This window comes from Excalfactoria chinensis, chromosome 4 (genome assembly GCF_039878825.1).
Source record: "Excalfactoria chinensis isolate bCotChi1 chromosome 4, bCotChi1.hap2, whole genome shotgun sequence".
NCBI classification, from domain to species: Eukaryota; Metazoa; Chordata; class Aves; order Galliformes; family Phasianidae; genus Excalfactoria; species Excalfactoria chinensis.
In genome coordinates this window covers 24,942,115-24,956,845 of record NC_092828.1, presented here as the reverse complement: position 1 = coordinate 24,956,845, position 14,731 = coordinate 24,942,115, and the positions used below count along the sequence as shown (strand labels likewise).

Here is a 14,731-nt window from a genome sequence, read left to right as displayed (position 1 = left end):
TTTTAATTTGTTTTAAGTTTTGGGGTATACTCAGAAGAGTAGAAGGTATCCTTAAGCACAAACCAGTGCCTGCTGATTCCTGGGCCCTCTCTTATGGATAGATACCCAGCCCTGTGTTTCAAGCACCAAGATGACCAGGGGAGTGGACCTCTCTGTTGATGGTCTTCAGCAGAGCTGTGCTGCCAGCAGCCAACACCCCCGGCATATTTAAGTTTTCAATAATTTAATTCCTTCATGTCAGAAGCATCTTCAGTGATCACTACAGGCAGTTCACTAGTTCATTTTTCAGGACTTTCCTAGTTAGTGAGGAGCACCATATAATTTAAATGAATTAATCATTCCTGTGACTGCTTACTACTATTCCTGTCACATACGATCCCATGCTAATTAGCAGGTATTTTACTGTTAATGATAACGACTAGAATATGTAATTTGCAGTCCATGTGTTGATATTTGCAGCTCCCATTGATTGCAATGTGATGTGTAGGCACTCCGTGCTTCCGTATTTAGGCAGCCCAACAGAGGTCACCTAAACTTCACATTGAAGAGCCAAACTTTAGCTTCTGTTTATGAAGAGAAGCCAGTGCTGATGGTATCCCTCTAGCTATGCTCAGTGACCGTGAAAGCCCACAGGGGCACGGGACAGTCATTGAACCAGTCTGTAGGATGTGCCCCATTGGGAAGGCAGCAAATCCAAATCGGCCCCATGCCAGTAATGCAAGGCAAGAATATAAACATTCACAGTTTGTGTACTGCACTGAAGCATAGAGGAAGTGGCTAAAGGCACTCACCCCACTTTTGTAAGAAATCCAACTAGCTTGTACGCTGCTATCCACATCCGTGATTATGCATGTAACTTCAAATTCTTCTCCTTCTTTGAGAAGCTCATAGCTTTTGGATAAGGTAATGACTGGGAGAGCTTTGTGAACTGGAAAACAATTTAGAAGCGCATTACTTTTCATTAGCTGCAGAGTTTCCAAGGGGGGATAAAAATCAACAGTCATTAACTTTCCAATAAAATTTCAGGCCTCCGAGAGGCATTCAAATTTCTTTAACATATTACACACTTGTTTCTTCACAACAAGCACATTTCTGCTTCAATCTCCCTTCAAATTAAATTTCAAGTTAGGTAATACTTGTTAGAGCTTAGTAGCTTGCATGATAAACTTGAAAACATTGAACCATCAGTGAGACAACTCATTCTTCGACAGCAATTAAAACGTTGTACTCTAAAGGCGCAGTGAAGGTCAGTCAACGAAGAACTGCAGCCTTGTACTAACTGTAGCTTCAAAATACAAAATGGAGCAGCTGACACAAAGCACTGTCTGGCAGGTCTATAGCAAGCACCTGGTAGACCTGCTTGGTAGTTTCCATCCTCAGGCAGGGCACATGCAGCTCGAGGCTTTCAGCACACCTGCCTCTGACAGCACCACAACCTCTGCTCACAATGAGCATGCACTGAAGCAGGGGTGGAAGGAGCCATGGTCACTAACACTTCAGTCATCTGAAAGGTAGGTGCTTAAGTAACTTGGGATGGTCTGTGCAGGAAAATGTCACACATCTACAGCCCTGTGGGTTAGCTACACCCCAGTCATAACTCAAGTATACTTGAGGACTATGTGTCTCTTACCCAATAAAGCTCTTTAACTCTTTGGATCTTCTACAATTTACTTTTCTTAATACCTTTAAGTTTTTCTCATTTGTGAGACTCCAGCCTTGTGCAAGTAGAAGTAAACTTCTCACTGGGGCTTTCATGCAGGAAGACTCACTTTCGAATTGTGACTGCAATGTATCAGATAAGGCATTCCAGACTCTCTTCCTGCCTCCAACACAGACTTTGTAGTTGTATTAAGTAAATTATATAAAACTTAGAAAAATGCCATGTTTTGCATCCATTCATGTTTTAACAATAATGTTTTCCTCATATTGCTGCAAGCAGTTATGGGAAGGAACAAAGAACCATGTTTGCTCTCTTCAGATATAAATGCCCATATAAAAAAATCACCCCACAGCAGTACCCAAGGGACATGAGGAAGCCAGTGCAGAATGCATGCTGTGTTCTCACCCGCTAGCAACATCTAAGGACCCAAAAAAAAAGAGCCATAAAGCCCCTCATTGTTTACAAAAGGGCTGGACGTAAGCACTCCCCGTGTCAGAGTACCAGGGTAGCATATGTCTGAGTACGCAGCACAGTTCCCTGCTTCATGGGCCCCTCTCCTGTCATTCAGCACTAGCAGCTCAGGCTGGGGGCTTTAAGTGCCATGGTTATGACTAAAAAAGCACTGCCTACAAGAAGTGCAAACAATAAAGTGGGACTTTTCACAGTTATGGATTTGGCATTACAGCACAATAATGACAACAGCGAGGATGACAACACCGTTGCACTGTTTTGCTGCTGGTGGCCTCCAGCAGATGTTTCCACTCACTAAACACTTCTCCCCAGAAGGGGAACACAGTGCCTGGGTCCTGCAGGCCACCTACTGCTGTGCACCATCACAGGGCTGCCAGCAACGGATGCCAAGCCCTGTTGACTGAAGTCACCACTAGATCCAGCAAGTACAGGCTTCTAGCCCATAAAAGTGAAATACACCAATAGGACAACTTGCATTCTCCCATGTCAGAGACCTGCCAGTTGTGTCAATCAACTGTTAAGCAGTTTCTTTCTTTGGCCATCCCTGAAAAAAGTTAGAAAAAAACCTGTTACAGAACAAACACTAGAGAGAACAAGAATGGACTTGAGTTCTTAAAGTCAAAGGAGAATGTCAGAGATGCCTGCACAAATTAAACTTTTGTTCTCATTAATTACATCTTTTATTAATCATTAAAATACATTAAAATTCTCAGTATCAGTTTCCAAATAACCAGGAAAAAGGCTTCTTCAATTTGCCATATAAGCAGGAAAAAGGCTTCTTTGATTTGCCATATCAATTTGCAGGCTTCAGACAGCCTCTGCTGACCACTCCACAGCTGAGGAGCACAGGTCCAAGCAGGACAAGCCACTGCAGCCATGAGGCAAACTCCATATTCCCTCTTCTCAATAACTTCTCAGGGCAGCCCGCCTTTATAAGCACCAGGGTCGATACTCATGGAGGCTGCCCATCACCCGCTCTTAGCATCACTCATCATTTGAGCTGCGGGGGAGCCCACTCACTGGAAGCCTCTCAGAAAACACCGGGATCTCCACCCAACACACCCCATTCAACAACAACCATCTCAACATGACACCATGGGCATGTGAACAAAGACGCACTTGCAGCAGCAGAAGCAGCACAGCAAATGTCTTTGCATGCAAGCAATTCTCCCTCGCTAGGCCTCACTGCAGCCTCTGCATCTCTCACACACATGTCAACGAAGACACGTGCAGCTGGAGCAAGTGATAACTTTAAGGAGCTCAAGAACTATATGGAGAGTAAACTCATGTAGTTGAGCCAGCCTGGCTTACTGAACCACTCCCTCTGCTTCCCTTGGGAGTATTTACACAGTGGATTAAAAACACACAGTGTGATCACAGGCTCCAAATTATCCACACAAAGCCTATCTGCAACACACTGTGCAGAGAGGCACAGGGATTTCCTCCTTTCCAACCCCACTGCCCGAGGGTGTGCAAAGGTGAAATGTAAGGATTAATCTACAGGTCTGCAGAGGTCTGTGGTGCATCTAGCAGGCAACACAATCCACTCATGATCTAGAAGCACAGTTGCTGTGATGACCATGAAGATGGAGACAAACAATGTCCCCGTGTTCCCTCAAGCTCTGCCTCTGCTCAGTCTCCCTTCTTCAGTGCCATCAGGTTCTTCATGCTGTCATTTACAGGCAACTGACATGTGAGTCAGGCATACAAATCTTTTTACACTTTGCCTGCACAAGCCTGTTCAAACCTCAGGGCAATGGTTTGTCCTCCAAGTTAAACAGCACAACCTACATTTCTTAAATAGTGAAAAGGACATCTGGAAATCACCTTAAACAGAAGATAGGAGTGACTGTGGCCAAACCTGCAGAATAGTTACAACCCAAGTCTCACAAGATAACCTGTGCCCTCACACAATTGCTGTCTGCAGCATCAGACATGCTACAAAGCCATTGCTTGGTGCAGAAGCACATCAGGCTTTGAGTAGAAGACTCCATAAGTCCCTAGAAGAATTGCCACCCATGGGAAAGTCAGGACACAAGGAGAAGTTTCTCATCAGAGCACCTCCCATCAGCTCCTAGGAAAGGAAGGTGAAAATCAAGTGCTCTACAAGAAGAAAAAACTCCAGTGTTACCTGGTCTCACATTCAGGAAAATATTCTCTGATATTTTCTCAACTCCATTATGCTTTGCCAAGCACTGGTAGCAGCCCTTGAATGACCTCTGTACGTTCTTTATAATGATGCCCTTCTGCGGATTGGGAATGAATGTCATGTTTTTGGGGAGAGGTTTGCCATCGCATTTTCTCAGGGTGAAATTTAAGACATCTGGATCTGTTAGTGGGCACACCAGCAGGATGTCACTGTCTTCTTTCCCATAGATCAGAGAATCAACAAGGAAGAGCACATTCGGATCTGTGAGGAAACATACAGACCTGTTAGAAAAGCTGACACTGTAGAGGGTATTTCTGATCATCCTAACACTGCAAGTAGGCACTTTCTTCAAATAAAGTTTTACACTTAGCCAATAAAAATTAGTATTACCCAATTCAAGTTTTCCAAGAGACATTAACTTTTGTCTTAAAAGAGCAGCACAACAGGAGATGTGCAGTAGCATTCAGTACGAGGCACACTAAGGAATAACGTGCACTAAAAATAATCCTACTGCTTCTTTGTTTGGAGATGGATTTTTACTTTTTTTTTTTTTTCAAGCTCCAAACCCCACCATCCACCCTCACCGACAGTAAACAGATTTTCACAGACCATTAAAAGTAATTTGCTTTTAGCTTGTGGCGGGGCTGTAAGGTTTCATGCCCACAAGAGGATTCTGAAGAAATTTATGAGCAAATGGAAGTTGAAAAGCACCAAAATTACGGTTTTCACTTCTGTAAAACACATAATCTAAATCAACACACATTGCTACCAGAGGAAGCACCAAATAATTTCTCCCTCTCTCCTCTCTAAACCAGAGGTATTTTTAGCCTCTGCAGAAGAACCTAGATATACAAACAGCAAATCTGACTGAAAAATCGTCAGGTAATTCTTCCCAAGATAACTTCTCTAAAGCATTTCATCTCAGTCAAACACACAGCCGATGACCTTGAGATGCTAAGAACCTGACCATTAATAGCAAACACAATAAAAAAGGATGATGAGATGACAAACACCCCGTAAAAGCGTATTTCAGCTCTCACCTGCCCTCCCTACAAGGTAGCACGACTTAGGACTTTAGAAACAGAGGAAGAAGTTTTTGTTTTTACAAGACTGGCCTGGTACATCTTGAGTGGCTACAGATCAAACAAGCTATGACATAACTGAGAAGACTTAAGAGAAGCCAGTTCAGATGACAAACAATATTAATTTGGTTTAAGACAAGAAGTATCAGGTTGAATAGAAAGTACAGTGTTTAGCTAAAGGTTGTTAACTACCAAAACTGTTTTCTAGGAGAATGAGGATATAGATTTAGCCTTTTTTGATACTGGAAGAATCTAAAACCTTGAAGCATCAGTCCAGAGCTAGGGAACTGAGACCACAAACAGAAACAGACACATAAAGCTTGTCTGATCAGATCTGAAGTGTCATGCTCTGCACTCAGAGTTACACATAGACAAGCTGTGAATAACTATAACTCCTAAGCTGGAGGACCATGGACTAGAAGGCTTTTCTAAATGTCCCTGCTCACAGAGACATAACTGATTGCTTTCCTCAGAGTCCACTTCCTCTTCAGTATAAACAGAACCAAGATATCTTCACTCTATGGAAAGCATGGCTCCCTAGGGGAAAAAAGCAGGTGTTCCTGAATGCAGAACACAGCAACTTCAGAAAAGGCTTTGTTGGTGTAAGGAGATTCACTAAGAAGCTTTCTTCCCATCTTCCATCTCCTCCTGGAAGGGAAATCTCACATTCAGAAGACATGAAAGGATTCTTCATAGGGAATTCTGATACAAATAAGGCTGCTTGTAATCATGTTCTTTTCTTCACAGCTTAGCACCCAAGGCATACTTTGGGATGCGTGTGTCTTCTTTGCTACCCTCAGATTTCCAGCACAAGATGTGGAAGTGCTTATACATTTGTCATGTCAGACACTGCCCATGTCTGAAAAGACTCAAAATCAAGAATAGACGATCTGATCTCTTATAAAAGTGTTCAACTAACTGAATCTTCACTGAACTTACTCAGACAGGCATACAGACTGCTACTGTAGATGCAATATAGCCACTTTCTGCCAAAGCAGAGAGGTGAAAGACGTACATGCCTACAGTCTGTCAACATTGTATCATCCTTGTGATCAAGTAGATCTAGATCAGCATATGAGATAAAGACCTGTCACCATCTTTTGTGTCACTTGGGGCTGTGCAGGACCGAGGCTCTCCTTCTAGAGCTTTACTCTTGGTCCTGTTTTCATTTTCAGCTTTACAAGCACAAAGCATATAGGGTGCCTACAGCAACTTCATAAGTAAATGAACTCATGGTACCACCTTCAAAGTGCCCTGAGATATCACTGAACCACCACTACAATGGCCATCCTATTTCAAAATTATAGCCAATATCATATTTATTATACTGCCAAGAACCTGACGAAGTGAAGCTTGAACATTTTTCACACCATTAAGACAAAGAAGTTAACAACGTATTGCTTGAGGACTACACAGTTTCTCTGATGCTTTGGTAATCACGCTCAGTGGGAGGGCTGCCTGCTACACTAAGGTGAAGGAGTCACTGGCATAATGGAAGACACAAATGTATGTGTCTATCTATGATCACAGCTGTCTGGTATAATTACCATGCCCTTCATAAAACAGTCATGGAAGATAAAGTCAACAACATATGTCACGTATGGGTAAAATATATGCCAGATTTCCTTTGGTCATAGTCTAAGAGAAACACAAAAGGTCAAGAAAAATCATCCATGGTAGCTGCATGGTTATTTGGACAACTCAGGGGCTATGCAGTTGTGTAAGCTGAATTCTTAGTATGTCAGATATCTCTCCTTGAGAAGACACTCTTCACCCTGCTGTGCTGGTATCTTCCTGCCTTGCAGGAATTCTTAAAGGACTGGCAGATTTCAAGGGAAGCTCTCTGAGGTAACCCCTATTGGATGAGGAATGCTATCTATAAGGAAGTGGAAGCTGTAGAACTTTTTTCCATCAACATTTCCAGAGCTAGGTCAAGCAGACACAAAACAACTGTCTTCCTTAGAAAGAAAAAGGGAATGCCAGGAAAAGAGAATGCCAGGAATGCCAAGCTGTCAGTAAATTGGCAGCTTGAGGACAGTTGATGAAGCCACAGATCAAGAGCCAACAAAATACAGAAGAAATATGAATAAAATGCTGGACAAAAAGGAAGGGTAATAAAGGATTGGGAAAGAACATCAGAGCAGAGGCGTTTTTCCCCAAGACATTTCTGAGCAGGCAGAAGGTAGATCAGGAGCTAGAGGCATTGGTTACCTGCTGGCTTAACCCTGAGAGTGCAGCCTCAAAAAGCCAAATCCCTTAGCTAACTGCCTCAATAAATCAAAAGCTTGGGGCCAAACCTTAAGTGACTCCATACTGATGGATGGCATGGAATTAAAAAAGACATTTCCATACATACTACTTGTTCCCTCACAGTATGACTGACACACACAACCGATTTAGGTCACCTGACTGGCTTCTAGATAGAGAGCTCTGGTATTATATCTCACCACGTAACGAATAACAAAACTCATCCAGAACTTAAAACCAGTGAAAAAGCCACTGCAAGCAATGACTTTGTCTGCTGGACAGGGAAGAAAATTTCTATCAGACTGTGTTCTTTCCCTGTGTCTCAAATTCACTTTTTCTTCCAGCATTTATTGCCCTGTTACTTTGAGAATGAGAAAGGATGGGGAAAGCAAAAATAATTCATTAATATTTACCTTTAACAAAAACATAAAAAGAGTTGACGATACTCCCTTTGCTTTTGCACTCATATCTGCCTATGTCTTTGATGGTTGCATTTTTGGTGTGCCACTCTTTCTCATTGGAAATCTTTGTTTTTGCCGATGGATCTGAGTTCTGGAAATTCCAAGTCACGGGTCCTTCCTCATTGCACTTCAGCCTTAATTCCTCCCCTCTGTTGACAACCAGTGAGGATTCTTCATGAGGCACTGAACCACCTAAAAAAACAAAAGCACAGAATACAAAGCCTGTCAACACAATGCTTTCTCTGGGTTGTGGTTTATTTGTTGTTTGTTTGTTTGTTTTTCTGCAATGAAACTGCTATTTATATGCACGCAGTTAATATTTTTGGAGTTGATTTTTAAAAATGATAAGCTGTAGAATTCTACAAACCCCTTTTGCACTGTACGACCTTCTGCACACACATTAAATAACCACCGCAGATGGAAAGTGGTCTTTAAAAAACCATGTATCGGTTTCTGCAATGGTTTGGCTTCTGAATGGGAACAGACCCAAGCTATTTAAAAATTAAATTCAAGAACATATGAGCCTGATTCTACATGGCAGCACTTTTAATCATTCTTTGTCATTTACTCAGTATGTTGCCAAGAACTAAACTTTCCTTGCTCAACAGTTATCATTTCTAGTTGCTCTCTCATGCACTCAGAAGCTCCAATCAATTAGAAATGTCCACTTTAATGAAGGCACTGTCACATACTTTCCACACTTGCTTATTTCTTTTGTGGAGGTAGTAATTTGTCGTTTATTAAACAGACAAACAAACAAACAAACAAACCATGCAAAATTTCCTTCAAGCTTCCATACCAACTCTGTTGAATTACTGTCACTGAGGCACCAATCACCCAGCCATCACAGCTGCTCAATGTGAGCTCTTACCATGTCTTTCACTGAATATACAGTAACACTTCATAAAAGTTCTGAGGAAGTAAAGGAGTGTAAAATCATCAGCCTCAACTCACAGCTCCCAATCACCTCCCAGATTACAATGTGTACCTGGAAAAAGAAGCACTTTCAGGCTTCTCTGGCTCCACTATTTAGATCCATCAAGAAGCAGTTTGCTGTGTTAGCATACCCTGATAGGAAAGCGTCAGTGAACATACAAGACAGAGTTCATAGCCAAAAAACGAGATAAATTCTTACTGGCATGGACCTGTATAAACGTCACAATGATGTAAACAAATATTGAGGCAGTGTTAATGAACAAGCCTTTCCCCTTCCAGAGCAGCTCTTTAGTCCTACAAATGACCCTTAGTTTACAGTAAGTACAACTAATGTCCCTCTCACATGAACTGTGCAAAATTGTACAACCTCCCTATCTAGTAGCAGAGTTAAGTCACTGAAAACACTGGATGCACTCAAAAGCACTATCCAGGGCTCATTTCAGAGGCTGAATTTCTCTGCCTACACAGTTGAAGACAGACACTCAAGTAAAACAATCAGATAATAAGTTGGGATGAGATTACGTAGTCCAGACTTAATTCAATTATCTCACAGCTTTAGTTGCTCTTAAAGTGCATACTGGATTGAGACCAGCTCAGGTAACTGCTCCCCTTCCTGGCAATCCCAGCAGCCAGAACAGAGTGGGAAGCAAAGGATAATCAGACCAACACAACCTAATTCCTTCCTGGTCTGGGTTTTGGAGGGATCCCTCATTCTCTCTCCATCTTCTTCTGATTAAAATTTGTTTATCAGTGCTCAACCTGACAGGCAGTTATTTTTCCAGCACCACCACAAGTTTTCCACATAAAGTCCACTAATCCTGCATATACATTTCTGTGACTGAATGTATAAACAAGCATCTTAGAAATAACAATTGCCAGAAAAAGGTAAAGCAAACAAACCACTTTTAATTTCAAATCTGCCACCTCAAAGTGCAGCTGTGAGCTGTGATGCAGCAGCTATATGAAGGAGTGTGAAAGACCAGCACCTCCAGAGCAACAGTCCTGAGCCAGCAGTGACTTTACAGGCAGGAAAGCAGGAAAAGCCCACTGCCCTGGGCAGAGCAGCCTGACACAGACAGAGGCACCAAGACATCTGGGTTTGCAAAACACTCAGATGAGAGTCAGTAATGTGCTGGGAGAAACCCACTGGAAGCCTCTCAGAAACCACAGCGATGGCCACTGAGATCTCCACCCAACATTCCCCATTCAACAACTACTATCTTAACATGACACCATGTCCATGAGAAAGGAGATGAACTTGCAGCCAGCAGAAACACTGCAGCCAAGTGTTTGTGCATGAAACGGAGAAACATTCCCTCACTAGGCCTCATTGCTGCCTCTGCATCTCCCACACGTCAGCAGACAAGCACTCAGTGGAGCAAGTGATAACTTTATTTAAGGAACTCAAGAACTATATGGAGAGTAAACTCATTTACTTGCCCCTGAGGAAACACGAAGCCAGCTTGGCTTGCTGAACTGCTCCTTCTGCTTCTGTTTCTCCCAGGAGTATTTATACAGCAGATTAACAACATGCAGTGATCGCAGGCTCCAAACTGTCCGCACACAACCTGCTTGCAATGCAACGTGCTGTGCAGCCAGACATGGGTCTTTCTTCCTTCCCAAACCCACTGCCCTAGGGCACAAGGGTGCAAGGAGGTGAAATGTAAGGCTTAATCCACAGGTTCACAGAGGTGAGGGACAGACTGCGGGCAGGCGTTGCACAAAATGAAGTCTTAACCAACCTACAAAAACAGTGTGGATCTGTCTAAACCACATGCATGACTTGTGATGGGCACAAATGCTGAGGTGTAACGCAGCAACAAACCTGCCCCTTCCAAAGACCAGCTCTTTAATCCTACCAGTAGCCATGACCTCATGCCCTTCTAACGTGTAGCAAAATACTGCACAACTGGACTTGACGTACAATATTCATGTCTAAAAGAGAGAAACATTTCTCAAAAAACATCACCACCTGAGTCTTTAAACACTCCCTAGGGCTCACTTCAGAGGCTGAATTTCCCTGCCCACACAGATGACAACAGGCGCTCAAGCAAAACAATCAGATAATTACTTGGGATAAGATTATGTAGTTCAGACTTCATTCACTTATCTCACAGCTTGAGTTGTTCTTAGGGTGCATACTGGACTGAGATCAGCTCAGGTAACTGCCCCTCTTCCTGACAAATCCAAGGAAACAAAGGAAGGTCAGACCACTACAGTCTAATTCCTTTGTGGTCTGGGCTTTGGGGGGAGTCCTTGTTCCCTCCCCATCTCTCTCTGATTTACGTATTTACTTACAACCCTACAGGCAGGCAGTCCATCAATGCCTGTTTTTCCAGCATCACCAGAAATTTTCCACATGAGGTCCACTAATCCTTTACACAAACTCACAACTGAATATATAAACAAGCATCCTAGAAATAATATTTGCCAGAAAGATTAAAAAAAAAACCCACACACAAAACCACATTATTTCATACTTTCATGTAACATTTGTTACTTTTATCCACTCTTTTCTTCAGCATTGATCACCATACAGGTTAAGAGTTCCAATTTTCTAACTTGTATTAGCAGGACCATCTAAGCAAGTTGGTGGGTAGTTTTTATAGGTTGCAAACAACAGAATGCCTGGGGGCACAAGAAATATGCTACACACTGGAACTGAGTAAAGAAAGGAAAAAACAGAATAAGAACACTGTGGCATCCCAAAACAAAAGCCATGTTATTTCTGTCGAAGCCGCCGTGCACATTTCAAGGCAATCATTTACGAGTCCTTTTATGCAACCTGCATTTTCTCTGCAAAACAATTTACACACTTAATGAACACCTTCTGCAAAAAAAATTTCCATGGCCCAAAGTTTTCTGTCACCTTCCAAAAACAAGGTATCTTCAAAAAAAGCAAATACAGCAGTGTTAGGAGCAAAAGGTGGCAAAAAGAAGGACCATCAGATGCATTTAGTGTTATGCTCCTAAATATTGACTGTGTTTAATAGAGAATTAGAGAGGTGCTTGGAAAGATGGGAATGACTTTGTATCTTCCGTTCGGAGGAATAATTAAGTAGCAGAAATCTGAGAGTTTAACCAGCAACTTGTAATCCAATGTGTTAATCCCCAGAGCAGATGTTCATCTGCCATTTCTTGATCTCTCTCAGATTGCTAGTGCCTCAGTCTAACACTGCTTCACTAGCACCACACCTGAAGCATGAGGGTGTTCTTCAGCCTCACTGCTACTCTTCTGCACTCCAGTAATACCAACTATAAACATATAACCATGATGGTAACACTAATAATTTGGGAACTGGGTCTGTTGCAGGCTATATGTTGGGGATGAGATAGGGAGTCTGCAGTCCTCCTGGGGCTGCATGATCACCCATGGAAGAAACATGACTTTGTCAGTCACCAGTGGAACTGTCAACTCTCTGAGCAACAGTATAAAGGAACTCACAGCTATGTTACAACTGTAGATTTCCAGGTGTGGGGCAGATACGGAGTGAGGATGTATCCTGGCATGTCTCCACTCACTCTTTACCTTCTTATATCTTGGAAGATGACATGAACCACAATCCCACTATTGACCTGAGTGCCTCAGCCTCAGAGAAGCCCACCTTACCACAGGAACCCTGCAGGACAAGAAGCAGCTAGGCTAGGTATTCTGCCCCCTACCCCATGGCTCCTGGGGGCTAGAGGGAGCAAATGACTGTACTGTTGGCCATGGTCCCACCATGAAACATACAACGCTCCCCATGTGCTAAATAGCCAGAATATCACGGAGGGGCTCTGGATGGTCCTCTGGAGTTGTCCTTAGGGGCAACCAGCACATAATTATAATATGCTAGCAAATACTTAATAATTTACAAAGTAAAAACAATTACCCGTAAAATAAATCACAAAACTCAGAGCTGGACTCTGAGTTGGACTCATTTTGGATGTTCTAAATCTGTGTCCTACAACTAGAAAAAGTCACTTCTACTATCCTAGCTTCTCTTCGTAAACTAACAAATTTGAGTTGAAAGCTACAATGCTGGGATCACTTGTGAAACAGACTGTGTAACTGAAAAGAAGAAGCAGAATATATGAATATATTACAAGAAGCTTCCTAAGTCCTAAAAACGGAGGGAGAATGAGGAATGAGGGGGAGTATAGCACTAGTAAATTTGGCATACAGAAAGAACATCTGGAAAACCGGGCTGGAGGAGTTAGAAAATGAAACAGCTCTAGATAATACTGATAGGAAATTCAGGTCAAATTGCAGGGATATGATTAAGGACAGCAGAATGCTCCTTTAACAATTAAGGGATGTGCATACAAAAAAGCTTTGGCTAAGGAGTGTACCATGCTGGAAAAAAAGTGGCTTATGTGGGAGCTTTCCTGGCCTCAGCCACAACACTGCTAGAGCAGGGAAAGGCACATCAGGTGCACAACTCCATCACATTCATAAGTGACTGGAGACTGCCTCCAGCTGCTGAACAAACAAAGGACACTGGACTGCCATGGGATAAGATGAAAAGTCAGGCAGTGTGGATTTTATTCCCAGCTGGACCATAACCTTAGGCCAGTAGCTTAGTCCCTGCTTCCTTTTTCAACTCTAATCTAAACATTAAAAAGAACAAGAAGCTTGTGGTATCTCTATAACACAACAGAATGCCTTCAGAGCAAAACACCCAAAACAAACAAGCAAAAAAGCTCAACCCACCAAACATGCCTTGTCCCACTCCATTCCACATTACATTTATCTTCAACACCTTCCAAGACTTGGGCACAACACAGGTTCACAGTACAGCCACCACATATCAACACCTAACTGTAGGAATGTCTCATTACGTTTCTATTACCATGATGGTTATTGGCTAAGGATCCCCCACACTAATCTTGGGACTCAGCCAGTCTAACTGAGCTTGCGGTGGCCCTGCATGGACCAAGCTGTCGCAATCACCACCACTGTGGGTGCCAAGGCATGGCCTAGCTTGGGGTCCTCTTCTCCCAACCCTCCATATCTATCCCTCAGATCTTCCTGGACACAAAGGAAACCAGAAATGACAGGTCCCCAAAGCCACTCATGCCCCATCTCATCCTATCTGCCAAGCCCAGGACACAGGCAGTGACCTGCCAGTGTGTTCACTGCTACCCCACATGAGCACATTCTTTCTCCTGGCTTTTCCCAGGGCTGAAGACACTGCAAGTGCAAGGGGGTGCTTAGCCTTCTGCCTCTTCCTCACGTGGCCCTCCACAACCTCTACACCCTCTGGTTCTCCCCCAGAGGTAGTGGAAATATCACCCAGTGAACATAATGCCCTCACTTCTGTGCCGGTTAACGTTTCTGCATGACAAACACGCTGAGGATCTAAACTTCAAGGACAAAGTGACTTTTGTGTAAGATTGCAGAGCCTGGATGCAATTACACCACTCTCTTTTCATGCCTGATCATTCTGGGCACTGACTTTGTTTCAAGGGATATCGCACAGACCTCACTCACCGCATTTTTCAGTTTCTCATCTGCAACAACACAAGAGAGCAGAAACAAGAGATAGGCTTTATCAGTTAAAGTAGTAGCACTGTTGAAGATGCAGTGGTCTAGGGATATCAGCAAGGCATGGCTTGCAGAGAGGTAATATCCTCTTTCAGCATGCCCAGTGCTGCTGGAACAATAAGCATGTTTTCAGACACACAAGTCTCCCGCTTGCCTGAAAGAGAAGCTGAAGCAAAAGCAACTCAAACTCACATGCAC

At 43.0% G+C, this 14,731-nt stretch overlaps 1 protein-coding gene across 1 annotated transcript in view; it reads right to left on the bottom strand.

The window, feature by feature from the left end:
- Nucleotides 1-14,731, bottom strand: part of KIT (KIT proto-oncogene, receptor tyrosine kinase) — a 53,235-nt gene that overhangs the window by 26,685 nt on the left and 11,819 nt on the right. The window contains exons 2-4 of the mRNA XM_072334777.1: nucleotides 8,023-8,262; nucleotides 4,263-4,541; nucleotides 792-928 (exon numbers count right to left, since the gene is read on the bottom strand). Of these exons, the coding sequence (XP_072190878.1) occupies nucleotides 792-928; nucleotides 4,263-4,541; nucleotides 8,023-8,262 (656 nt within the window). The remainder of the gene's footprint in view (nucleotides 1-791; nucleotides 929-4,262; nucleotides 4,542-8,022; nucleotides 8,263-14,731) is intronic.